Source organism: Vicugna pacos, chromosome 11, assembly GCF_048564905.1.
Source record: "Vicugna pacos chromosome 11, VicPac4, whole genome shotgun sequence".
Lineage (NCBI taxonomy): Eukaryota > Metazoa > Chordata > Mammalia > Artiodactyla > Camelidae > Vicugna > Vicugna pacos.
In genome coordinates, this window is record NC_132997.1 from 87,709,716 (window position 1) to 87,737,710 (window position 27,995).

Genomic DNA, 27,995 nt, shown 5'->3' on the forward strand with positions numbered 1-27,995 from the left:
AAGCTCCAGAGCTGGCTCAGAGCCTTGCCGCCTTCCATCTCCTCCTCCACCCCTCAGCCCCAACCTGAGCTACCCAGACTTGCCCTCAGCTCAGGGAACCTCCTTCTCAAATAAACACACAGAAACAACTCTCTTCCTCCTTTTTGCCCCAGCTCGGCCATGCCCTGGCTCCAGTGAACCAGGACGGCATATCTCACACATCGATGACAAGAGTGTAAACCTCAAAAGAGGGGCTTGTTAACAGAAATCAACTGCAAATGGGCAGCTTCTTAGGTGGGAGGCATCTTCTTGCTTGGAGGCCTTCCAAGGGTTCTTGCTTAATGCTCACTCCTCGCACACACACAGAGGAACCAGAGACTTAGCACCCCAATCTTTACGTTATCTAGCCCGCCTATAAACAATGGCTTTGGGACAAGGTTACTTCGAAGGAGGAGTCCCTCATTTCGGCGGAAAGGAAATATTAAGTACAAAACACAAAACTGCATTTTTCACTTGTCTCTCCTCCCAGGATCAGGGACCTCAGTGAAGACCCAAAAAGCCCGTGTACTGCTGGTCTTGCGTTGGGGGGGCGCTCAGTCTCCCCCTTAAGTTTAATCCAATCCCAGTTAGAGAAGGTGAGCAATGCCAGGGCTTGTGGGCACACTCACTGACCAGCCAGCGCCCTGGGGCGGAGCGAAGGGGAGGGGGCCGCCTCCAAGGCAAGCGCCGAGTGGGAGACGCCACAAAGCCAGGAGGCTGCAGGCTCCGTACCTTTGCAGGTGAAACATTTGATGTGGAAGTGTTTGGTCTGGACCCGGAGCACTTCGCCCTTGCACGGCTCCCCACATTTATGGCAGTGGATGACAGGCTTCTCCGCGGGGTGGTGGGGGTCCTGGGGGTGGGCCACTGAAAGAGAAAGGAAAAAGGTCCATGTGAGTAGAATGCACTCCTGCATAAATAAACCCATTATTTTAGTATCAAATGGGCCACTTTATTGATTCAATAAGCATCGATCGAGCCCCTGCCCCCGTGTCGTAATTATAGGGGTACATGGATTAAAAAAGAGAGCTGTGGCTTTAACAGTCCAGTGAGGAAAACGCCAGGCTTGTTCCTCTGGGAGCCAGGTGTCCTTTCTCTTCCTCCCAAACTTCTCTAGGACTATATAAGTGGGTCATTAAATATATGATCTTGTTTGGGTCAATACTGTGTAGTATGCTTGGTTTAGAAAGTGCCTTTCAGCCAGGAGTCACTGCAGACTGTGAGTTCCTTGAGGATGGGGCCCTATTAGAGTCCCTATTTTTAAAAAATTTTTGTAGGGAGAGGTAATTAGGTTTGTTTATTTATTTAATGGCGGTACTGAGGATTGAACCCAGGACCTTGTGTATGCTAGGCATGCACTCTACACCAGAGCTACACCCGAGCTACACCCTCCCCCTTAAAGTTCCTGTTTTTTTCCTCCCCATTTGTACTCTTCCTACTTTCCCCCAGCTCCTCAGATCCTAGGAGAACTCTTGCTCGTGCGCCAAAGGGGCTCAGCCAAGGCTCACTTCCTCCTTAGCATGTGCTGGCTGGTTTCTCGTCTACCAGAGAGTCACTTCTGATCTTCATCTGGCAATGCACTTAACCTGTTGGAGGCCTACTGTGAGCCTCCTACTGTGTGCACGGTTCCTGAGACACACACGGCAGGCAGGTGTTTAATAAAAAATAAATTAGTAACTATGTGGATCTCTCTGAACCTCAGTTTCCTCTCCCGTAAAACAAAGGGGATTGGATCAGAGGATTTCGAAGGTCTTTCCAGGCTCTGAAATCATACGATGGGTCTTACAAGGATTATTCTCTCAGTTTCTAGAGTGTGGCCTTCAGAGAATAGGAGTTATTGTGACCGCCTTGCCCCGGGAATAGGATCTACAGGCTCCCCTTACAAAGGGCCAAGAGAGAAGGTTCCAAGAGGACACCTGTGACTTTATGCAACCCAACGGTCTTCACTGAAGTTCCTGTTTGTGCAGCCAGAGAAAGCAGAGGCATTTTCTGGTATTAAATTCCTTTTCTGATTTGGTTCCTCAGAAGGAGGAGCCGTGTGATACATAAAAATGTATTTCATAATTACCTGTATGAGCATGATACAGGATAAGAACGGTGAACCTAAAATTAATCAACCAACACAAAGAACAAAGATTTTTTTTTCCCTTGCATGGCGAAACCGGGTTGGACAGAGTGGGGAGCAGGGGGAGGGATGTGGGCAGATATTTCTGAAACTCAATTCAGACAGCACCTGACAGCAAGGCGCTCTCTGTACACCCCAAATATAACAGTGCATTGTTTCTCTCAGACCACTATAATGTTCTCATTTTGCCTGGAAAGAGTTTGAACAAGACAGTCCAAATAATCCATTACTAGCTAAATTCTCAGGAACAAGGTTCTTCTTGTGAGAGTTAGACTAGGAGCAGGTGTCGTTTCGGCAGGTTAAACACTTGATCTGAATTCTCTGCGCTGGACCCCAGGAGTGTTCGGCAAAGGTACCAACATTGTGATACACCTGCATTTTCTTTACGGCCTGCTGGGATCTCTCTTGGAAGCCTGTATTCACAACAGAAGTCAGTCCAATCTAAGGGAATTGAGAAGGAGCATCTTTCAAGATCTCTAAACAACCACTGACTTTTAAGGTGATGTGTAACAAGGCCAAACATCTATTCGCTTGGGCATTTTGAAAAGCTTCCCTGGACATTTTCTACTGTGTGTAAGGTTTGTTGTTTTCGTTTCAAACTCCTGCTCCCTGAAAGAATGGAGGAAAGTAACATTTATCGGGCATCTGTCTGTTCAGCGCCAGGCACGGTGCTGGGTGCTTACACATACGTCATTTTATTCCCTCTCTCGGTGAGGTGGGTAATACTGTTCCCATTTGACAGATGAGGAAATAGCATCTCAGAGACGCTGAGCAGGCTGCCCAAGGGGAGGCTCAAAGATCCCCACCCAGGCCTTGCTGGCTCCCAAGAGCGTGCTCTTCCCGCGTGATTTGTCTTAAGTCAGAAATGATTATAAGTCAAGCGTTGATTGTTATAAGTGGGGCAATAATGTTTTCGCCAGACTCTAGGGCAGTTCTAAAAGCAGCAACCAGGACTTGACTTAGAGAAGGGGGCACACGTGGTGGGTGCAGTCAAGTACTGCGAACTGGGCACGTCACCCCGCTGGTGATCCTCGAGGTGGTTCTGCCGATCCCCTATGTCAGGACCCCCAATACCTTATCTGAAAAATGCAGATTCCTCAGCCCCATAGAACTAGGGGAGGGAGTCAGGGATCTAGCTATTCAAAAAGCTCATCAGGAGATTCTGATGCTGCAGTTTAAGAACGATTGTCCCTTTAGAATCCAGACAATATGGTTAAGCAAGTCACAAAGGAGAGACTATCCACTCCAATATGAGAACACAGTGGATCTCCTGACTACGAGGGAAAATGCATTCGGGGTAAGAAAGTGTACCGCAGTTTCTCTTGACACTTGAATTTTTTATAGCTAACCAAGCAAGCCCTGCTGAGTGATGGGAAGGGAAGGGAAAAAGCATTTCACTTCTTGGCTCTTCCCTCAGTCTTGACAAAGGGGCCAGTGCACATGCTGGCACCAGACACAGAGATCAGAACTGGGATCAGCATCTGCATTTTGTAAGCACTTTCCTTTGGAAATAGATCTTTATGCTGCGGAATCATCCATGCCCAGAGATGACCTTTGTTTTCATCCAGAGATGAGCAGGTACCACATCATGCTGACTTGCCTTTCCATCATCCATCAGCCTAGGCAGACACATATCACGACAACCCACTTGTGAAGAAATGGGCTTTTCTCATTAGAAAATGACAGAATTCGATGACCGAAAAAGACTTGGTATTTATTTCACCCCAACTCAAATCAGTGTAGACAAAAGAATCTCTCTCCTTTTTAAAGACTCTTAAAGAGGTTTATTTCACATGACTTCCTTTGGCAGTTTGGTTAATACCAAGTGTATGTTCATTATTGGCTCAATTCTATGTTTGTGAAATATGCTGAGTCAGCTGCAATCAAGATGATGATAATTCCATCCCCTTATTTGCCAGCTGGCTCTGTTGCTAATCTTTACGTGATTGCTCCATCTTTCAGAGCCTGGGTGGTCCCTACTTACTCTACTGATAGGGAAAATGAGGAGAAAAGCGCTTACATTCCTCGCCCCAAGTCAGCAGGGAGTTATAAGCAAAGGTACGCTTAGCACACTCAGGCTTCCCAAATCTTTGCACCAAGTAGTCAGTGATTTGCCCTGGAACTCAGGCAGACACAGTTAAAATCTTCCATGGCTCATCAGTTTGTTGCCAAAAGAAGAACAGTCCGGTGAAAAACCAAAAGCATGGCTGCATGTGTCCTGAATAAAGGGGAAATGTATTTGAAGAGCTAAGTCTATTTGCCTGAAAAGGTAAAGGGATTCCTCTACAGCATAATTTCCAGTTTGGAGGGATTCTGGCTACTCAGATAAAACAGCCTATTGCAGGTTTAACTGAGAAGTTTCCCACTGTCTTCTCAATCAAGCAAAATAGGTTAGTCACATCCTTGGAATGCTAGCATGGGACAGGAACCAGAGTTCCACTGTGGATGTGTTACTTTGGAAATGCATATTGGAGATCACAGGTGGTGAGACTAGAGTGGGAGTGGGGCTTGAGACCCTTAAGAAAAACTGTCACTTGCAGTGCCCCCAAACAGAGGCTATTACAGGCTGTAAGAGGAAGTCAAAAAGATTAGGCAGGGCCCTTCCTTCTCATCCAGAACCAGCCTCATTTCACTCAAGCCCCCTCTACCTGGGGGAAAGACCATGGACCTACACCACCAAAAACAGAACACCTGAGAAAGCATATTTGAAATAAAAATCTCCTTAGCAGGTGACTATCAGGAAGTTATTACTGTATACTCAGTATGAGTTATAACTTGTTATATGAAGTATTATCTGAAACATATTATCTGAAATATTCAGCATCTCCCAGGTAATACATTTCCCCTCCCAGGCGCCTCCCTTCTCATCGGCACCGTCACTCTCCCTTCACCAGCCTCCAGAACCACACGGAGCTTGATGGCTTTCAGAGCACTTGCATCTGCATTATCTCCTGTCACTCTCCTAAGAGCTCACAAGGTAGCAAGAACAGGAACTGTCAACCCATCTTATAAATGGGCAAACGGAGACTCAGAGAAACAGTGACTCACCCAAGGCAACCCAGCCATGAAAGCCAGTTGGCGATAAACCAATGCAGTGCTCTTTCCACCCAGACAATCCCCTAAACACTGATGCCTGGAACCTTGCCGTCACCCAGATCCCACCCTCTCTTTCATCTCCCGCTAAATGCTGCCCACGCTCTCATCCCTTACTCATCCTTTCTCTCACCACAGGAGTACAGCCTTCACTCCCTTTTTCTCAGACACTGAAGGCTCCCTATTCCCTGGCTCTTTCCTCGTCAGTGCACCTATGAAGAGGAGTCCGTTCAAACAAGTGGGGCATCACCCCGCACTCCGTAAGCTTGGACTGTGCTTGGTGACCTTCTTCCAGAGAGGACGGTACGGAAGGGTGGGGAAGGGCCAGTAACTTTACAGGGGACAAAATCTGATGAGCACCACCTCACCAGATGACCAAGGTCAACACCAGCAAGTCATGCTGACAGTCAGTACCTGAGACAGGACGTGATGAAAACTGGTGCTTTGTCTCTTGTGACCTTCCTTCCAAAGAAACCTCACAATCCTAGTCTGATTATGAGAAAATTGCCCAAGTGAGGAACATGCTACAAAACCTGACCATACTCTTCAAAATGGTCAAGATTATCAAAAACAAGGAGGGAAGTGCTCTTGTCACGGCCAAGAGGAACCTCAAATGATACGATGAAATGTAACACAGTGCCCTGGATCCCAGAACAGAAAAAAGACATCTTATCCGAACCAAGAAAATGTAATAAAGTATGGACTTAAGTGAACAGTGCGTCACTATTGGTTCATTAACCAGAACAACAGAATTACATAAATGTAAGATGTTACTCATAAGGAAAACTGGGTGTTGGGTGTATGGAAACTCTGTACTATCTTCTCAAATTTTCTATAAATCAAAGACTGCTCTAAAAAATAAAGTTTATTAAAGTAAAAACAAAAAACATCTGCTATCTCTCTCTATCACAATCCATCAAGTCTAAAGTTCTTGGCCCAGCTTCAGAAATCTTCAGTGACATGACCCACAACAGCCATGTGGATAGCTACATTTGCTGAGAACAGCTCGCTGTGCTGAGCTCAAGTCCCAGCAGGCCAACCCCAAAGATGGACACATAAACCCTCTGCTGTCCATTCGTGTAGAAGTATGCAAAGCCCCGCTCAGGGAGGCCTCCTGACCACTTCCTGGCCTGGCACCTTCTTCCCCACCTTCATTCACATGCCTCACCTGAGACAGTGTCTCCTCTCCTCACCTGCTCAAATCAAACCCGACACACAGGGCCCAGCCCAAGACCTGGCTCTTCTCGAAAGCTTCCACCATGGCTTAAGACTGATAAAATACTGCATTCTCCTTCAAGTCCTAAAGCGCTAACTACCTGCGCTGCCCCCCAGCACTTAATTTTCTCTTGTTTTGTGTTTATTTTGCTTTTATTTCACAAAGCCTCGATCCTGACCCTACAAAATTGCAAGCTCAATGGTCAATTCCTCCAAATTTCTGGAATTCTTCTGATTTCACGTATCAAATAACCCGAGCTGTCCTCTCTGTACTTCTCAGTTCCATTTTTGGATCAGGGAAAATACAGTGACCATCCATTACCACTACTGGGGCATCTTCCACGTGAAGCTATAGATTCCTGAACTTAGCACATAACTCCGTAACACCCTTCTATTATCATAACAGGTACAGTTTGCTGAATAGTATGTTTCAGGCACCATGCTAATTGATTTATACCCACAATCACAGATAATTCTCGCAACTGCCTTTTGGGGGTGCTGTTTTAGTATCCCTATATTGCAGACAAAGACAACCAGGCTAGGAATTCAATACCTTGTTCAAGATCACAGAGCGAAGAAGTTGTTGGACTCCACAGCCCATGCTCGGAAGCCCTGGGGAGGGGATTTCCACAGGAAAACCTTATTCAGCATGAAGGAAGTCAAGCTAGTGCAATATACTAAATTCTGATCATACAGCTTAGAAGTTGTGAACTCCCCATTGCGTCATAATCCCAAAGGTAACACCTGCTGGTAAATGAGCAGATGGGAAATAACGTTTCAAATATAAAAATAAATTATTCCAAGCTGCAGCAATTTATGGGAAAAGAACACTGACAGAGGAAGGGGGACAGAGCAAGGAAACTCAGCCTGCCATCGGGAGGACTTTCCCTGCAGCCTCCACCCTGAGCAGGGGCCTGGGTTGGAAAACTGTCTCTGGTTAGGTCTGGTCTGGATTTGTAATCACAAAATGAAATTCTGCTGGTGAGCTTGGTTTCTGCCTAAAGACAGGAATCCTATTCTCCTGGGAGTCTGCATTTCAGAGAGACTGCTTCATTACCAGGAACGCTTTCTAAGCTTCTCCCCCGTTAATTCCCATTTAATTGTAAACATGCGTCGCCGAGATGTGTTCCCCACCCACCTCCGCCGCTTCTCTCCACCTCCTACTCTCTCTTTATGCTAGAACAGTGCTAGTATTAGGCCTAAGAATCAAGAAACTCAAGAGTTTAAATAAATGCATAGAGTGCTTCATTTGCAGTTTACCTAAAAGTCCATTTCCTACTGCGGCAAGAGGTAGTTACTGGAAGCTGCACACTGTTACCGTGTCATTAGTTGTCCAAAGTGATTCTTCTCTTGAATTGGCTTCCACGACCTAATTTTCTTTCACCGTGTTAGTTTGGTAATCAGGATTATTACTTGGCACAAAGCACAGGGCCTCCTTGGCACCAACACTCCCCAGCGGGCGGTAGGACCGCTCTGTTCTAGGTTCCTGCCACTGGTGGCTTTCCCCTTGTAAGATGTCCCAACCCTTGATCTGCCTTTTCGGAAGCAACGCAGTAGGTCTCTGCTACCCCTCCAAACATAAAAGACACTGTCAGCAATGGGCCAGCTGGGATCCTGATTATAGAAACAGCGCAGACTCAAATCCAGTTAATCTGATTCCCCCAAGGCCAAGAGGTGCTAGGATTATAATCGTTCAGCCAGGAAGTTTCGTCCGTGTAAATCGCATGAGGCTTTCGCCCTGCCGTGCTACACCTGCCTTCAATATATGAAGGTTAATCTCAGAAAGGGATTGAACATCAGCTTGGCGTCTCCTCCTCCTGCTTCTAAAAGGGTAACTTGCTCGACACACCTTTTGGTGGAGATGACTCGCTGAGGCAACACCCTTGGTTGACCTCCCCCATCCCTTCTCTGGCAGCATTTAGTAATCTAGCTTTGGAGCACAGTCATTTGTATAAAAGCCCCACCTCTCCTCCCAAACGTAACTCGAAAGGACCTTGGATTAGGAGGTGGGAGACCTGACTCCCTGTCCAGCCTCTCCCGCCATGTGCCTCCACTTCCCCAAGACCATACAGCAGGGCTAACACCTCACTGGGTGGAAGAGGAGACAACGTGAGGTCATCTCCCTGTGGGAGCCGCCATGGCACCGATGCCCGGCACACAGATGCCCGAGTCAGCTGAACGTCAGGAAAGACTGTCAGTAACCTATACGAGCAGGGATTTCCAAAGTAGAATAAAAATCCTGTCTGAAATGTGATACAGCCTTTGAAGGTCACCTGGAGATCTTGAATTGTCCCTGCACCAGAAATTCCATTTAGAAATGGATCAAGTCAAACAATCAGGCAGTGGCTTCAGCCTGAACCCTCTTGGCAGAACACCACATCCTTCTGGACCACTGGAGAGCCACCTCTGTGCTGATGCTGAGAGTGGGAAGGACTGTGGTCCCCTGGGAGCCATTGATGGAAATGCAGGTTAAGAGAGAGGGTCACAGTCTATTAGTATTTAGGCCTAGGGTCCTGGGAGGGGGGTTAACTTAGACCTGGTAACACTATTGCCTTCCCCCCCCCCCCAATTCGAAGTCCAGACACCTGAGAGGGGCTTTAAAAAAACAAAGAACCAAGGTGTTGATTGAAGTGTCCCTGAGAAGTACAAACTAAAGTCTGGTAACAGCACAGGAAGTTTCCCGGTGGTCTCTACCTTTTCTTTTTGGCAGCTTCTACTTACTGCCCAGGACACACTGAGAATTACTAACTAGTTAAAAACAGCATTTTAAACAAACGAATGAAGATGGTTCATACATGTATGGGACATCATACAATGTGCAAAAGGTGTTCAAACAGAATATCTTCCTTGATCCCATCAACCTCAAATTATCCTAATTCTTCAATTATAAAGACTGAGCTTTAGAGGGGAGGGTATAGCTCAGTGGTAGAGTATATGCCTAGCATGCACAAGGTCCTGGGTTCGATTCCCCATACCTCTGTTTAAAAAAAATAAACAGATAAATAAACTTAAAATCACCTCCCCCCAATAAAAATTAAAAAAAAAAAAAAAGACTGAGCTTTAGAGTTCCTAAAGAACTTGCCCCAAGAGTGGTGAGCCGGTCTGGCCCTTGCCTCCTGCAGGGATCTGGCCATCCCCAGCTCTACCCGAGTGTGTGCTCAGGGACTTCACGTTAGTAGCTTGAAATCAGCCACCAGGGCAAGTATTTACATCAAGGAAATCAGCAAACTTCACAAATCAGGGCTTCCCCCGTGCCCACTTCCAGAGCCGGTTGTTAAACACTGACTAGCACACCGCTGTGCCCAAAGTTACCTGCTAATCATTGGCATCACAAGGCTTTTAATTCAGGTGGTAGTGAATTTCAGAAAGGAGAACTTGTCCCCTTTCCTGGCCCTCTCACTCCCACTCTTTGAGTAAACACCTACCCTTGGGTCTCTCTGAGGTCTGTACACCCCTGGGGAAGATGAAAGCAAATGATTTATGTTCGCAGCATCCAACTTACAGAATCAGACATGATCTTACAGATGTCAGAGCTACTCTTTAGGTATTTACGCTCCTCCCAGAACTGAAGTTATGGCTTGTTCAAGCTTTCTGTGTGACAGCTTTGCATGGTGTTACCTCTGCAAAAAAAGGCGAACACATACACTGTGTACTTGTCACCCTGCCAGGTATTCTCCTTGTCATGCAGGTGACAGAGAGCATGACCCAGTGTTTTGATCATTCTCTTATTTAACTTCAGGGGTTCATCTGCTGGAGTGGGAGAGAAGAGGCTATTTCCCGAAGTTTAGCAAAGCTTAGACTTAGAGAAGTCTATTGCTAGAAAAGAAAAAAATATGTTTGAAGTCCAACGTGGAACCCGGGATTGGGGGAAAGGACAGAGACAGACAGTAAATAAATGTCTCCATTAAAACTGCTAAATGCAGCTTCCAACACTTGGGAAATAACTTCTTATCAACAGAGGCAACAAGTATTGACCACGTGCGAGCCGCTTTGTGTGCTGTGTTGTTCCAGGCTCTGTGGGGAACTCGAGACGGACCACCCCTCCCCTCCCTGCCTCTGGAGGCAGGGGTCCCAGTCTGTGCACAGCACACAGGAAGCCCCACCTGGGGAGCTGATTGACACAGAGAGAGAACCTCTCGGGAGCCGTGCAGGGAAGTTAAGACGATAGAAGCGGCATGGACCATAGGCTAGGACTGCTGAAGGGAGAAGCATGCAGTAGGCTGCGACAAATAGGTAAAGTTCCAGGGGGCGGGGAGTGGAATTTGAGATGGTGGTGTGGGCAGAAGGTGAATGGTGACAAGGGGAGGAGGGTTGAGGGAGCAGGGACAGCCTGAGGAAGGGCCTGGAGCGGAGGTGGGGGGGAGCCTGGACACATCTGGGGCACAGTCAGAAGGCCAGCCTTCTGAAACAGAGCCTTTGTGGGTGTGAGCAACGGCAGGGGAAAGTGGCAGCGTTTCTCCCAAGATGTTCGTGTAAATCCCAGATCCTGCCCTCAAAGAGTTCACAGTTTAACAGGATAGGTTAGTCGGAGAGAGGTGGAGGAAAGGAGAGAGAAAGACAGACACACAGACAGACAGACAAAGACAAGGAGAAAGAGAAGGAGGAAGGGAAGAGTGTAAAATGAGGAGAGAGAAAACAGAAAAATTTTTCAAGAAGGAAGCATCCTTTCAAGCTGGGCATTTAAAGTTTCCTCAGTTCCCCCAGGGTGGAGGTCTTGAGTGATATAATCAGAGTATAGTCTGGCCTATTTCTTAGGCGCTGAGTTAGGACTATTTTCAGCTCACAGCGCAGGCAAATTGGGAGCCTTGTGCTGAGACATGATGGCTTTTGGGGAGGGATCACCTCCAGTGGTGATGGTCACAGCCCTGATTCTGACTGGACAGAACTGGTGTGAATCTTGGCTTCACTCCTCTGGGAGTTTGAAACAAGTTACTTTTCTTCCTCTAAGCCTCAGTTCCCTCTTCTGTAAAATGGGGTTAAGTCCTGTCCCAACACCTACGAGGATAGATGGGTTAAGGTATGTAAAGTGTTCAGCACTCTTTCTGGCAGAGAGCGAGTGTTCACGAAGTGGAAGCTGTTACTGTGCCCGTGGTGTTTCAGGGTGGGAGTGTGAACCATCGTTTAAGGTCCTTGATCATAAACGAATGCCCAGGCACTCCACCTACAGCTCACACACGTGGAATTTCTGGCTCTGCTGTCTTCTGTGACTTTTAGCAACAGACACCTGCTTTTCTGCTGTGTAATACCCAGTAAATGTCCAGGGCACCCAATGAATCTTACAGAGTTCACTGTCATCATTTCAGTTTAACCCATAAGGCTGTGAACAGCAGGTTTTGTTTTATCAGCATTATTGAGAAGTCATTCACACATCAGAAAATTTACCCATTTAAAGCATGCAATTCAGTGTTTTTTGGTATATTCACAGAGTTGTATGAGCATCACCACAACTGCAAATTCGGGTAATTTTGGTACATTTTCATCACCCCCGAAAGAGACCCTTACCCATGAGCAGTCACTCCCCATCCCTCCCTGCTCAGTTTCGGGCAACCATTAATCTGTTTTCTGTCTATCAGTTTTCAGGAGCAGGTCTGACTAGTATCTGTTAGTCTCAGCTTCTCAACATTTGCACAGCAGTCAGAAGCAACAACTGTACACACACAAGCAGGATTTCCCAACACCCTCTACACATCTCACACATGGAATCCTCCCCACTAAGGTACACGTTTGTTTTCATCAACACATCCCCACCCTGACAGAGGTCCTCATTATCACTTCACTTCTGCTGCCCTCTTGAGAAAAAGCCCACCAGATTAAAAAAAAAAAATTGAATGAGATACCATCAGCCCCAGTTCACGTCTCGTGGGGAGTATTCACAAACACCATTTGCCCAGAGCTCCATCAACGCCAGTGTCAGCACTGGGGATTTCCCAGAAAGTTAGAAACAACAGGATATGCTTTTAAGTAACTGGTGCCTCACCCATGGTGAGGGTGTTCGGGTGTTAGGAGGGGTTTAGGGGACAGTTAAGAAGCATGCAGGCAGTCTGTGTCTTCAGACAGTGTGGGCTTTGGCTCATTTGTTCAATCACCTTGCTACAGAGCAACTAGGATGATTTTTCGTCAGGCCCATTATTTTACTTTATTTTATTTTGGGTACTGGGGATTGAACCTGGGACCCCATGCATGCTAAGCATGCACGCTACCACTGAGCTACACCTCCACCCTCTAGAATGATTGTTAAGGGATATAATTCTAGCAGATCACACTATTAATTAAGGCCTCCGAGTAGCTTTTGCTGTACTACCCAAGATGCCCTGTGTAGCTCACAGCGCCCACCCACCTCTCCATCTCTTCTCATGCCCTCTCCTCAGGGCTCCCAAGCTCCAGTTCCTGCTGCTTCCAGATCTCCACACATGCCCCTTCCCTTTACAGAAGGCTCATCCTCCAGGTGTTTGCAAGGTTGGCTCCTCCTCCTTCTGCTCTCACCTTAAAGCAGCTCACACACCACGTCTCTGAGGGTCCTCCTGGGACCACCTAAGTCAAGGCAGTCTCCCTGCTCCCCCGCTATCCCCATCTCTGTTTACTGCTTTGTACCTAACCAAAGTCTAAACATTCTGTTTCTTTATCTGCTGTCTTGTCTACGACAAAGTAGCTGCCGTTGTCTTCCCAGGGTCTAACACAGTTCTCGACATGAGGTTGGTGCTCTATAAATGTATGTCCAATGTGTTCATTCACTTAACACTAGCCTGGTTTTCTGTCTCTTTTCCATAGTGACAGCCTCCAGGTGAAACTGGAAGTTGGTTAAATGCCTTGGGTTCACCAACAGTCTCCATCAATTAGGTAATTTTGATGATGTCAGTAAACTCAACTAATGACAGACGATGCAAGACTTGCTTAAGCTTCTGGCTCAGAGAAAACCCAGAAGCTGAAGGAATGTGCTTATGGATGGACCAGCCTCAAATCAACCCTGACTAAGCATCTCTCTGAATGAGAACCACATAAAGCACAACTTCCAGCTGAGATGACCTGAGTGGAGGAGCAGAGATGGCATCAGAGCCTTGGAAAAGCTAAGTGCTGTGTCCCCAGAGCATGACATGACCTAATCATGGGAGAGGAGCCAGCAGGGACTGCTGCTGAGTGGGCAGACAGCTTCCTGGGAACACCTGGCTTCGGCCTCAAACACGTTAAAACAATCATTCTTATAAGGGCCACACATTCCTGTACCAAATCACTATTAGACATCTCATTTCATTCCACAGCATAAAGATAAACTAGGATGGTCAGCTTGCTGGCCCAGGGGATGTAGGCATCAAGAACCCAGCCAGGGGGGGATGGTATAGCTCAGTGGAAGAGTGCCTGCCTCGCATGCACGAGGTCCTGGGTTCGATCCCTGGAACCACTGTTAAATAAACAAACACATACATAAATACATAAATACCTAACCGCCCCCTCACACAAAATTTTTTAAAAGAAAGAAAAAAAAAAAGAATCCAGCCAGTGGAATTCCTCAGTGATGTTCTCTCACAGGACCGTAGGAATGACCGGCCACAGGTGGTCCCGGAGGAGGGTGGCATGAGAAATGTTTACAAGGTTTTGCTGGGCTGGAGGTAAACCTCGAAGAGACATCCCAGCAGAAATGGGCAGTTCTTCAACTTGCTGGTCCCAGCTCCATTCACTTGCCTGGGTCCTGAAACTAACCTGATCGCTGAACTCCTTCTTGGGGAACACACTGCCCCTGATCTGACTCAGTCCGGAGGATTACTAGCAGTAACAGCAGCAAGAACGTACAACGACTGAGCGCTTGCTAGGTGCCCAGCATGCTTCTAAATGCCTCACAGGCATGAATTGATTCAATCCTCACAACAGCCCTACGGCGTTGGCACTACTGAGATCCTTATTTTCCGACGAAGAAACCGAAGTTTAGAGGGTTAAATGACTTGCCCGAGGTCACACAATTAGAATAGCGGAGCTGAGATCTGGACCCCGAGTCTGGCTGCAGAGCTCCCAGTCATAAACACAAGTCATCTCCAGGCAAACCTATAACATCCTGAAGGCTTAGGGGATAATCTTACAAAGCTACCAAGGTCAGTGGAACAACTGTGCCACCAGGGACAAATTTGAAAGACAAGGACACATCCAGGGAAGGGCTTCACAGATCCAAGCAGTTTGACTGCCTCTCCCCGCAGCCACACATTTAATTCTTCTCCCCGCCTACATCTTAGTTTTATTTTCTCTGCACGGGATCTTGGGCCTTTCATTCCCTTTGGCTCTGGGCTCAACACTTAACCCTGCTACTTAAATAAACGCTCCAGATCAGCCGACCTTCAGTGAACATTTATTGTACTTTTTACATGTATTATCTCTTGAATTAATCCTGACACTAAAGGTATGAAGAAGGTAGTATAGGATTTCTTCCATATGTTTTAATTTTTCTCAAAGTTTAAGAAACTAAAAAGGCATACTATGCATAAAAAACAAACATGATTATAACGCATCATGGCAATTGCCTGTTCTCCCCGCCCCGCCCCTCCACCTCCCGTAGGCAGGTGTGTTCAGTGTTCTTCCTGGTCTTCATGGCTACATTTCTTAGTCTTAAGAAATTTTTATTGCTATTCTTATCGCTACATTCTTACACCAACTCAGCCATTACCTGTGAACATCCTGTTCTGCCTAATATGGGTAAACTACATTTTCAATTAACTGTGGCCAGTGTTTACAGTCTGAGAACGTAGTCATCATCCCACCAGACTCCGCAGTGCAGTCTACGAATAGGTTCCTTCATTATACCACATTTTTTTCTCCTAGATTTCATCATTTCCTTTTCTCCTACTTGCCTAGTTTCTGATGAACAATCCATCGTGGTTTTTTTAAATCGGTTTTTATTGTTGATCCACCAATAATTCTTTCCAACGTTCAAAGTACCCAGGTAACTCATCCAACCTCCCCACCTGGAGAGAAAAGTGTGTGTTCTTGGTGCTATTTTCACTGAAGAAAAGATTGAATCTCACACCGGTGATGAGCTTGGCTCCACGTCCTGCGGGAAGTGGCAGAGACGTGATTCATGTGATACCAACCGCAGCATGCGCTGCCCACAGCCCCTGCCTCTGGGGAAGGAAGATGCGCAGGCTGTGGGCTGCCCAACTCCAGAGGGAGCTGCTCCCCTGCATGGAGGTGAGAATGGTGCCCTGGAGGGCGGCGACACACCGGCCCTGTAAAAAAAAAGGGCCCTTCCTACCTCATCGTCAGACGCCACCCCTGATGGTCTTGCACTGCACTGGTTCCCCAGCCCTGACAGTATTGTATTGGTTGCTCTCTGTCTGGCCTGGTTTGCTCGATTCATGTTTAGCAGCTGGCTTCTTTGGCTAATTGTTATGCAAAGCCACCATATCACTGCGGCCTAGCTGCACTGGTTTCATGGCAGGCTTGGCCATTCCCTAGAGGTCACTCCCTCGTAGCTGCTCCTTCCGAGAGCAAAAAGCTGCACTTGCACTCTTATTTCAAAGTCCAAGCTCTTTTTGAGAACTGTTGGAACTTGCAGGGGTGCCTCTGGCTCAAGATGGGCGGGACAGCAGACATGCCCAGAACTCCAAGAGTGGCCGTGTGTTTCCTGCTGCCCAAGAGGCTTACTATGACAGCTCCTCTCTTAGCCATTCCAGGGGAGGGCTGACCTCTCTCCAAAGCCCCCACATTATAGTATTTCTTGAAATGCTCTATGTCAACAATGAATGCTATATAGCACACGATGCCCAACCAGTGGAGGTGAAGAGCACTGATGATGGGTGAGGTGGTACATGACAGACTCCCCAAGCCCTGAACTTGCTCTCCTCTCCCAGGCTGTGACGTAAAAACAAGGGGACCAGGTGAGCCTGATGACAGGAGAGAGCTGATGCAGAGTCATGGGGGAAATTCTTTTTTTTTTTTTTTGGTGTTTCATTGCCTATTTAATTTTTTAAAATCTAAGTATAATCAGTTACAATGTATCAATTTATGGTGTACAGCATATTGTCCCAGTTATGCATATATATATATATATATATATATATATATGCATATGTATGTATATTTGTTTTCATATTCTTTTTCATTAAAGGTTATTACAAGATATTGAATACAGTTCACAGGGGGAAATTTGCTACATGAAAAAGTAGTTCCAAAAACATTGGGCTCAGAAGCTAATGAGGCCTGGATGGGGATTTCTTTCGGACTTTCTGCTGAACTTCAACCATGCAGCATTTTACTCTGAATTTAACAGTGAGGCCAGTTCTTCATAGAATCAAGCACCCCAAAAGATGATGCCAAATTCTGGCCAACTTCTGATTAGGGTAAAATGATCACTAAAAGACTCCAAAATTATTCTGTTGAAATGTTTCCAGTTGCAAGTGAAGAAATCCAATTTAACCAAAATGTATCTGTTAAGCACTATGATAAGAGTATCCAAGAAGGAAACATGGTTGCCCAGGACAGTTCCTTTTTCTGTTTTTATCCAATAAAACTTTAGTTAGCATAGTACACGTTCTAAATCAATAGTTTTCACATTTCAGGTCTTGATCCAGTAAAATGGGAAAATAGTTCAATGGATGGTGACCAGCTTAGTTAAAAAAAAAAAACAGAAAAGAGCAGAGAGTAAAGGTAGGTGCGGTTTCATGTGACTTTTATTTTAGCCATTTATATGCATAAGTGCACAAGTCTTGAGCCCTGATGTGTGAAAATGCACTTCTCACTGTGGGCAGGTTTGGTGCGCACTGAGTTAAGCCCCAGACCACAATCGGAAGGCCCTCTGGCTTAGTCCTGCCCACAGACATGTTTGGTTTGGCCTATGCAAAGATTTTTTTGAAGAGAGTTGAATCATTTGCCAACATTTAAGCATCTGGAGATTTTACATAAAAACTCCTATTCTAGTCACTGTTGTAAAGTGGAAGTCTGGCCACTTGGCCCACATTCCTCCATTCCTAGTTCTGTGGGAATTGGGAGAGAGCAACAGTGGCTTCTTCCTTTAGAGAGGGCCATGCTGTCCAGTTAGTCCCAATCTCTCTCCCTTTAGGTCACCAGCCTGATTCTTGGAGGCATCTCTCTGTACAGCCTCCAGTTCTAACCATCCTCAGCTCAGCCTGACCCGCCAAGCCCTCCACTTACCCTTCCTCACAGTCACTGCAGTACCATGTGACTGATGGCAGTTCCTGCCCCTCTCAGCTGGCTGCGTTTCATCAGTCACTGCTTCTATTTTGCCAGCTGGAACGCCTTTCTCTCATTTCCCTTTTATCTACCTGTTGCGCTCCTATTCATCCTTCAAAGCCTAGTCTGCCACGAACTCCCAGTAGAATTAATCACTCCCTGCACTGCAGTCCCATATTACTTTATGAGTTCTCTGCTGAGTACATTTCACCTTGTATCATAATTATTTACTCGTGTGTTTATGTTCCTGGCTAGAACGCGAGTGCTTCTAGGTCAAGAACTACATTTTATTTGTTTCTATATCTAGATTGCTTATCTCTTATTAGGTTCTGAATAAACATTTAAATAAGGATAACCATCTCCCTGACCTATACACACCATCCATCTACTTTTTAATTCACTCAACATTCACTGAGCACTTACTGTGGAGCAGACACTGTGTAATGGGTACAAATTGAATTAAACACCATCCCTAACCAGAAGAAATTAACAGAGCCTCTCAAGGCCAAGCTTAAATGCTCCCTTTTTTGTAAAGCCTTTTCTGATTCATTTAAAAACATGAACCCTTCCTTCCTGTGAACCCCAACAGAATATTGTTTACACTTTTTCTATCACCTTGTGTTGCCTCTATTTTGTATTTTCAATCAGCACCCCTCCCAACGTGGGCTAATTCATTACACTACTGAAGGTACGAACTTTTCAGTGTCGTCAGGTTTCCCTGAAATGCCTTGCAGAGAGCAGACCTCAATAAATTTGTGATGAGCTCAAGAAGCCCATTGCTATGGTTCATTGTCCCAGGCTGGGACCTTCACACGTGGCGGAACAGGTAGTGCTTTGCAGGTGAGCAGGAACAGCACAACTGAAGCCAGCCCAGCAGATATCATCCCCACCATCGGCTCTCGAACTGTTCCTCAGTGGCTGTCCAGACGGGGGTCCCACAAGTGGCACAGAGCAACCCAGCAGCCGCTCATCTAGCCCCGTGTGTCACTTATGGGACCCTCCATGGACCTGGGAACCCATAGCTGCTGCCATTTTTCCGAGGGTACTCAGTCCTCTCTCTCATTTCCCATCAGATACTCCATCTTCTTCTGCCATTCTCTGTTTCTCTTAATTTTTCTTAAATTTCTCCCTTCAGCATGTTTCAAACAACACCATGAATAGAGATTGTTGAAAAATCTATTGTTGCTGAACAACAGATACAATCTAAACCTCTAGCCACTAGACCGTACATAGTGAAGGTGGGTAAAATGCTCTGGGTTTTAATGTTTTAGCTCATAAAAGACTAAAGAGGGGGCTATAGCCTTTGTGAGCCAGGATAGCTCCTGAAATTATCTTTACCCAAGAATTCCAAAGAGGTGGATGAGCCCCAGTAAAAGTGCTCACCTAACCCTTGGAGGATTAGGAATAAGGGCTACAGAATGGCACAGCTGTGCCTGGAGGCCCTGTCTTCCCCACGCCAAGCTGAGCCCCCAGTGACTCTCAGGAAAAGGCGTCCTGTAACTTCCTCCCACCTCCACCCTGCCCACCGTCTGCACATCCAGTGCTGTATCCCAGCAGCCATCTCCTGGCCACTCAGATCTCATAGAAAGTCTGCTGTATTGTGACCTACAGCTGCATTCTCTGCCGCAGAAGAGTCAGAGTGAGAACGATGCTCTTTGCCATCTGCATTGTAAGCAAGAGGAAGTTAGCCAAAGGGGATAGAGAGTTTACTTATATAAAAGTTCTCGCTTCTCTGCCTGCAAGGCTGATCATTTTACCCACAGAAACCATGGATTACCTAGACAGTGTCAAAGTGCGGTCCCTGGACCACAAGCCTCAACATCACCTCAAAACTGCTAGAAATGCAAAACCCCAGGCCCTTTCTCAGACTTACTGAATCAGAACTCAGGGAACAGGGCCCAGAAATCTCCGTTTTCACAAGCCCGCCAGGTGGGTCTGATGCCTGCTAACATTTCGGAACCATTATCCTAGATGGTAATTTCCCTGAAAGTATCCAGGAAGCCAGCATCTTCACAGTTAAGGCCAAGTATTGAAACAAGTCAGCCTGTTTGATTGCAATGGGACATAGAAACTCATTCCTGGTGTGCCCCAGGGCACAGTGGCCCATAAGAGCATTAATCATGTCAGTGTGAACACAAATACAATGTTTCAGAGAAAAGAGGTCATGCATACAAATATTCACCCTCCCCACTGTTAACAAAATTTGCCCTTGAATACACAGCTCCTGCCAGTTTGGGATAAACATACCTCTCTGTATGAGTCACCGTCAGACCCACACACAATGAAACAGGAAGCTGGACTGGTTTCTACTGCGGTGTGCCCAGATCAGGCTCCACCACAAAGGGAAGAAATCCTGCACCACTCACCCATCACTGAACCTTCTGAAAAGCCTTCTGACTCTCTAATGCTGGCCCAGGAAAACACTCAGCATTTCAGCTTTGGCCTGTGAGCCACAAGAAATATCAGGACCCCTCTTCTTGCCTCTCAGGCACTATGAACATGACGACGTACAGAAGCCCCGTCCTCACAGAGAATCAGGCCCAAGATTTTGCTCCCAGTAGGCTGTGTCTCGCTTAGGGAGTCTTTCCTGTAGGACTTTGGAAAGTCCATTTGTTGTTCTCTAACAGAGGGTTTCTGTGAAGCTGTACATCCTTTCTGAGCACCTGCCCAGGTCATCAGAGAGGCAAGAGGCAGGACCATCTCTAAGCTGGCCCCACCTCCAGCTCAGATGCTCTCAAGGGCTCTGGGGAAATTTAAGTCAATGCGTTCCTCCTCTCAGATTTCTTTCCACATTCGGCCTTAACTCTAACTGTGGAAACGAAGTCTTTTTTTTTTTTTTTCTCTTTCTCTGGATAAATGTTTTTTAAGACATCAGTGAACAGGAGGCAGAGGGCAGGGGATTTGTTGTGCTTTTCTTTTTAACGTGAAGTTCTTTTCCTTGGCCCTGGAAATCCCATCATCCGGACAGCCCGGTGGTGGTGAGGATGAGCTGGTCAGAGCAGTACCAGAGGAGCACCTGATGAGAGTGGTACTAATTCATTTATAAGATAGCAAGAGAAATTCACACGTGGGTATTTTTGACTCTCAAGTGGAATACGATGACAAAACTGGAGCTCCCCTCCCTCCAAAGATGCAAAGTTCACAACTGAATTGTGTGCATAAGTCGCCTATCAAGACAATTTATTCTGAAGCTTATAGCGTCATGGTATCTCCTTAAATCAATCCCTTTAGACCTTACTTAGGAAATGTCCTTGTCATTGGTGTGCCCTCGAAAAACTCGGGGCTTTTCAAGTTAAGGAGAAATGAAGAACCTAGACAATTCCAGGAGCAGGTAGGGGTGGGGCATTAAGCATCACTGGGAAGCAGGGCTGGAAAACGAATCCAGGAGAAGCTATTAGACACCAACAGAGGGCCTGAAAGGTGACTCAGATGTATGATGAATTGTTACACGGCAGAGAACAGTTTGTTCTCAGAATTCCCCGAGAATGGAACAGAAATGGGTGTCGATCACATGAGGCAGTGTGCACGCATCTGAATGGGTAGTGTCTGTGTGGGTGTGTGTTTCGGGAGAAGTGGGATGGGAGTGGGATGGACAGATACTATTAGAGTTAGCAACACTCTGCAACTGTAAGGGTTGTTTTATAAGAATACAGATGAAGTCAACAACTACTTAGAGAGAGACAGACACTCTTTCTTAAGTCGTACAAGTGACTGATTCTCATTTAATTTCTCTGGTGTTTACTTAGGTGCTCGGAGTAATTCTAGAAGAATTTATAGAAGAGATGGGCCTTTGAAAAGCATTGTAAGGAAGCAGAACGTGAGTTAGGTGTTGGACAAATACAGAAAAGGGGAATATATGTATTTCTCACCAGGGTAGGGGGGACAGAACAACTGAGGATGGGGAGGGATACACCTCTTTGATTCTTCAAATACAGAAAATGGAGCAGGGGCTGGGGATGGGGTGGGTGGGCAGGGAGCATAAGTGCAATCAGCACAGATTTTGGAGCCAGACAGGCCTGGGTAGAAAATCAGCTCTCTTGCTTTCTAGCTAAGTGATCTCTGGCAAGTTTCTAAACTCCTCCTCCTCATCTCTCAAAGGGGAGCAGCACTACTGACCTTGCTGGGGGTCAAAGATTAGAGACAACATATGTAAAGTTTTCAACACAAAGTCTGCTATTCAGTATGTGTTCCTGCAGATGTAGTAATGACATTAAAGATAAAAATAAAACAAGATGGGCTTAGATGGGGTGGGGAGGAGGTAATTTAAGGATTAGGGGAGAATCCTCAATGACTAGCAGGAAGCCTTGAACTTTACCTTGTCGCTCATTTAGGTTTTTGAGTCGGAAATATGATGACATCAGTGTCCTAAAAGGATTACTTTGGTGCCAGCCTGTAGGACACATTGGAGACCCGGTAGGCTACTGTTCTCAGAAGTGGCCAAGAAACAAGATTGCTGTGTGTGTGTGTGAGAGAGAGAGATACACCTGAATGTCAAGTAGAGAGTGAACATCGCTCCATCGAGGGTGAACTAGAATGAGTTTCACCGGGTCCTGTTCCACCCTGAAAGCAAGTTGGGTCATCCAACTGTGGCAGAAAACTTCTGGGAAACAAAACAAACTGCAAAGTCAAGTGCTCAAGTGTAGAACTCTTTTTTCCTTGACATGACCTCCCGTCACTGCTAGATTGCTAAATTCTTATTCTCTCACATGATTTCAAAACCAGAAGCCTCCCTTATTATTTAAATAAATGAGTGTTTACATAACTCAATCTCTAGCGTTTGCTTATTCTTGTTCTCTAACAAAAAGAAGCACATCCCTTTTGTGTTTATTTTTAAAACTTGCACCAGAACACACATAAGCTAGACAATTTCAGTTTTTAAATGAGTAGAGTGGGCCTCTGGAGTTTAGGTTGAGGAGAATGTATCTGGGAAGACAGATATTGACTGATAAGCCCACAAAAACCTTTCCTGCTTCTTTGTTACCGGATACAGCAAGGGTAAGATGCCCTTGAATATCGCAAAGAAATAACCATTTCATCAAGATTCGCGGATCAATAAGTGTCTGCCGCTGGAAGTGGATGGGTGCCTGGTCAGAACAAAAGATAATGAGGGTCAAAGCATGTCAGCAAATGTCACTCGACACTCACAGAGGTGTGATTTGCCAGGATGCTTTCTTTCCAATCAGTGTCAACCCCAAACCAGATAGATACTTGGACACTTTATCCAGGAGAGAAAATGGTGGCACAACCCAATGTGAGCTAAACCATCTCCAATGGTGAGTGCATCAGAGGGTCAATCTATCTCACTCCTTCAGAAGGCTTCCCATGTTCCTCAGGAAGGAAGCTGCCACGATCGAAGCTCACTCAAGGGTGGTTCACACCAGCTCCAGGAGGAAGGAAGAAGGTAGGCCCCTCTGGGAGCCAGGGGAAATGGAGAGGACCAGAAAGGTCTCAAAGCAGAAGATACAGGTTCCAGGTCCAGCTTGGACAACAGGCCAACCTGTTTCAGCTTTGAGACTGCAATGCGCAGGTACCAAGCTGTGCACCAGTGATGGAGTGGGTGAGTGTCTGCACGCCGCGGTGAGTGCAGACACTGAGCTGCATCCACCTCTGATGGAACAGAGGGTGAGGGCTTGGTCCAATTACCCACTGTGATTTTGAGCAATTTACTTCCCCTTTCTGAAGCCCAGTTTTCTCACGTCTAGGATGAATGCCTGGACTACATGCATTCCTGTGCCCTTCTCACTTTAAAAACTATAATGAAATTCCTTGCTCTCCATGGAAGCCCTTGTGTACTTGCCAAAAATCCTGCCTGCCGCTGCTGGTGGTGAGGTCAGTGCAATCAGGGAGCTGGGAGGCAGCAGCATAGAAATGACACAGACCTCAAAATAAAATAGGAACAGCCTTTAATCAGGAGCTAAGGGCTAAGATAATACTAGTATGTGACCTCCCGGTGGCCTGTCCAAAGTGTTCCAGTTAGAAAGTGGCTACTGATTTCTAAAGCAAACTTGAACACAGGCAATCTGAGCTTCGGGAAGTCTGCAACGCCTTAAAAAGAGTTGCTGTTTGGGGACCATTGACATACACTCCCCACACACAGCAAGTTAGGCTTCCACTGGCCCCGGGAGAATGGAATCGGGAATTCCCACCACTCACAGACTCCTCCCCCTTGGGAAACAAATTCAAATCCACTAGCAATAGAGATCAGAGCCGAGTTGTCCCAGTGGTGGGGGAGGTAAAACTGAAGAGACTTGATCTTTATTAAATATCAACATCTTTTATCTGTTACTCTCAGGGTTCCTGAAAGCCCCCTCAAAAGAGAGGAAACACTATTCGAAGCACCTTACTCACACCAAATAATTTCATTCAATTAGCACTTAGTGAAAAACTAAACCAAGCTAAACCAAGTGATTTATGAAAGACACACAGAAGCCGAATGGGTAGAGCAAAACCATGTTTCTCTTTGTCCTAAGGTGCAGCTTTAACACGGTTAGCTGTCATGATCCTATTTCTCCATCCAACCATTAGTATAATAAGCCTGAACCGAGTTTCCAGCAATAAGTATCAGTTTGAGTTCAGTATGTTCACCTCACATTTATTCTCTATAGGGGCTTTAAGAGAAAGTAGATGAAGATAAATCACTGAAATGTTCAAGATAGCCCCAAAAGAGCAGATGTCTGTTTATGGAGTAAAGTATTCCACAGTCAGAAAATGTGGCAGAATAAATCTAAGCTTACCAAGAAGCAAAATTAAGGGGCGGTTACTCACATTATAAAATCACATGATAAAAGTCGCTAAGAGAAAAAAACAAGTCAGGAAAATAATCAGAGAATGATCCTTTTTTAATACTTCTATTTATCTACCTACCTACCTACCTACTTACCTACCTGCCTACTTACCTACCTTCCTTATTCTGGTGTAGAAGGTCTAGAAAGATGCAAGCTATTAACGATTTTGAGAGAAAGGGGAATTGAGATGAACAGGATTTCATCTTTCACTCTCTAGTCTCCTGTGACATTTCACTTTCTTAACATAAGACATACTGATATATTACTTGGATAATTAACATCAAACATTGTTGTGCTCTTTTATATTTCCCAGATTAATAATTTAAGCTGTAATTCTATTCTGAAAGATTTAATTTACCTTTCAGGACCACACCCAGTTCAGAAATCCTGTACACCTGCCCAGAGATGCCCACCCTCTCCCCTGCACATTCTTCCTAAGGCATGATTTGCCACCTTTGACATGTAACACATCCTTTAAGTTGTTTGGAGGAGTGACAAGGGATGCCACTGAAATGACAGGTGATTACAGCTGCACACCTGGAACATTTAAAACAGCCCGCTTCTCCTTCCAGCCAGTCCCATCTAGGCTTGGGCAGGTCCCAACATAGCACAAACCTGGTGGAAGGACCCTTTCATGACATATCTTCATTCATTTATTGATTTGGGTGGGGTAAGTGAGGAAGAATGAAGGCTAGGATGGGGCGGGAAGGCTAGTCTCAAACACAACCAGAAATTCAAAATGCAATAGCAATCAAAAGAGACACACACCCAGGAGCTCGGCTGCGCAAACACTCCAGAAATAGGATGTGCTTCCAACGCTGGGACTAAATGAAAGGTTCTTAATGAAGAAAGTCTCGGTTCCCTGGAAGCCCGGACTTCACAATACAGATACTCGCACCAAGAACATGTCTGCCCGGCTTGCCACTGATCACACCCCGTTAGGTGGCCGAGCTCGGCAGCACCAGTCCAACTTCTGCAACCACGCACAGTGATCGATATTTATAATTACCTTTCTCCTTCACCATGGCAACCGGGGCCTTTGGCGAGCAGCGCCCAGGGAAACAGGAACAAAGTCTGGGAGTGGGAGCGCCCCTGGGAAGAGAGATGGGCGGCGGCAGAGGCAGCGAGGAAGAGCCCCCGGCATCCACTGGCGAGGTCCCGGGCTGCTTTCTAAAATCCCGCCCCCATCTCCGAGGGCCGAGCTCCGGTGCCCGCCCCAGCGATAGCTGCCACCAAGCTGCAGCCGCGCCCTGCTCGGGGACGCTGCCCTTCGGCTGAAACCACGCGCTACAGCTGCTGCTGTAACAAATGCGAAATTCCACCGCCCTAATCTCTGGTCACTGACACCACGCAGCATTCCTCGCGCTGGGAAGCGGGCATCAAAACGCTCCGAGCCCTGGCCCCCTCCTGGGGTCTGATAAATGATTGCCAGAAAGCGGGAGGAGGGGACGGGGAACAGCCAGGGACTGTTGCAATAAGTAAACTAGTCAATTGTTAGCTTATTAGTTTCCTGTTACTGCTGCTCCCACTTCAGCTTCTTATTAGCCTTAGAAAAATAATGCTAGTGACTCCTTCAAGTTCGTTTTCTTTGACTTTTAAGGTCCTAGAAACTTAAGTATAATGAAAAATGAATAATGACATTGGATTTGCCCTGATGCTCCCTTCCTGGTTACCTGAATTGGGGGAGAAGGTGAGGGGCTGGCTGGGGCCAGGAGAGGGAGCCAGGGAAGAGGATCTTTCGGGATTCAATTTCTCATCCAGGGTCAAATTCAAGATCAAAGTAAAAATCTGACTTATCCAGTTAGGTAGGATTCTGACGTCCACCCTCTCCCCGCTTCTTTAGAGTTTTCTAGACAAGCCCCTCCATGACGTATATGTGAGGGAAGAGACCTCGCAGCCACAAAGTGGGGGGCCAGCTGTCACCCTGCACCCCTCACCAGCCTAAGTCTGATCCAGCAGCAGCACCAAAGTCTGGCAAGTGACAAGTGAAAGGACTTCCGATTTCTGACCTGCAGGGTCACAGGTCCATCTCCGGGGAGCAGGTGACTTCATGGGGGAGGAGGAGTTCACCAAGCCCACCCATTCCAGCACCTGTCTCCCCACCACGCGTCACATACATCCATGTGGGAGAAATGCGGTGAGTAGGAGACACAAAGGCAGCAGATGGCCGGCACATCTTTTAGAACCAGAATGCACAGCCAGGATTAGGCTGTGTTTACTGCAAATATTGTACCGTGTTGGGTCTCAGAGAGCCTGGGGTAACAGAAAGGAATGAAGTCAATCGACCTGCCTCATCTTTGACTCCGAGGTTGTTTATAGCTGAAATGACGCTGGGCGGGGCTGGGCCAGGCCTTCATGGCTGGTTTTCTGCCGGTGACAGTGGCAGAGCTCAAGCAGCTGTGACATTCCTACATCTGTGATTCGGGGCTTTACTATTAATAGCCCAGGCTTCTCTGCCTGTACAAAAGGGCTAAGGTCCCTCTAACCCCCCTGGTCATCTTTTCGGTGACACAAACTTCACCCACAGTCCTCCCTGCCCCCACTGCAGTCTCATAGGGTCAGATTTTCCCTAAGTCAGCGGCCAGCTGGAGGGTAAGCACTAAAGAGCCTTTAAGCGGCTTCTCTAACCTCCATTCATAAATAAGAGCCAAACATGAGAGCAGCAGGACTTCAGGTCCAGAGGGATGAGAAGGGCCCAAGAGCAGGAGGAGACAAGCCCTTTCCATCCCCAAATGTTCATGGCTAGAGCTGCATGGTCTGCCTCTCCCATTCCTACTGCCCTCAGAGCCCTCAAGGAGATGCTGACAAGCACAATGAAACTCAGAAAGCTGGAATTAGTTTGGTGCTGTGAGCTTAGCAGGTGAATTTATCTTATTATATTTTTGCTGCCTAAATAGATTAGCACCTCACTGAGGCACTTCCCCCCAAGGCTTTCATGTCATTCAGTGCAAAGCTAAGAGCACAGTGCACTGGCTTGTGTCTCTCCCTCTACCCCCCTCCCCCCACCAATGGACCATGAGAGTAAAACACCATTGGTTTTCTAGTCCAGACTACATCACACATGCATGTTCCAGATCCTAGAAATGCAATCAGTCCAATTTCTCTTTGACTCAGCATGACAATTTTTATTCCTGAGATTTCATTTTATTAACCAAACTGATCCCTTATTACAGCTCTGAACCTACCTTTGTGTACCTTTGAGGATAAACTGCACTGAAACCCTGGTTGAGAAGGGCTCTCTGGCAGCTTCGGAGACTAAGCCAGCCGAGAAACAGCTGGTGCCTATTCATTTTCAGAGAAGCCTTTTCCAAAGGAAAATACTACATAGCGGTTCAGAGAGATTTCCCCCCTCCTGTGTTTTCCATGCAAAGAACTTTCCTGTATCACAGTCAAAGTGAATGAGTCACCACCGTTTAGTTGCTAAATAACAGTCATACGGCTAAAGTCCCCCCCATCAAACGGTCAGACACTCCACTTTACGATAAAAGCGTCCACTCTGCACTTTTAAGATAACCAAAGAGGGTATTACTAAAGTTATTTTTGGAATGTTGCAGATTAAAACCGAATTGTTTTTGTCTCCTTGCTCAGGG

At 46.4% G+C, this 27,995-nt stretch overlaps 1 protein-coding gene across 6 annotated transcripts in view; it reads right to left on the reverse strand.

The window, feature by feature from the left end:
- Positions 1-27,995, reverse strand: part of ABLIM1 (actin binding LIM protein 1) — a 278,222-nt gene that overhangs the window by 144,291 nt on the left and 105,936 nt on the right. For 5 of the 6 annotated variants that reach the window (XR_012077601.1, XR_012077602.1, XR_012077599.1 and 2 more), the window contains exon 2: positions 751-885. Coding sequence is in view for 1 of the 6 variants with exons in the window: in XM_072971942.1 (XP_072828043.1) it covers positions 751-885 (135 nt within the window). In the remaining 5 variants the exon portion in view is untranslated. Of the gene's footprint in view, positions 1-750; positions 886-25,414; positions 25,598-27,995 lie in introns of those variants that run through there. The other variant, XR_012077603.1, reaches the window with a different exon arrangement.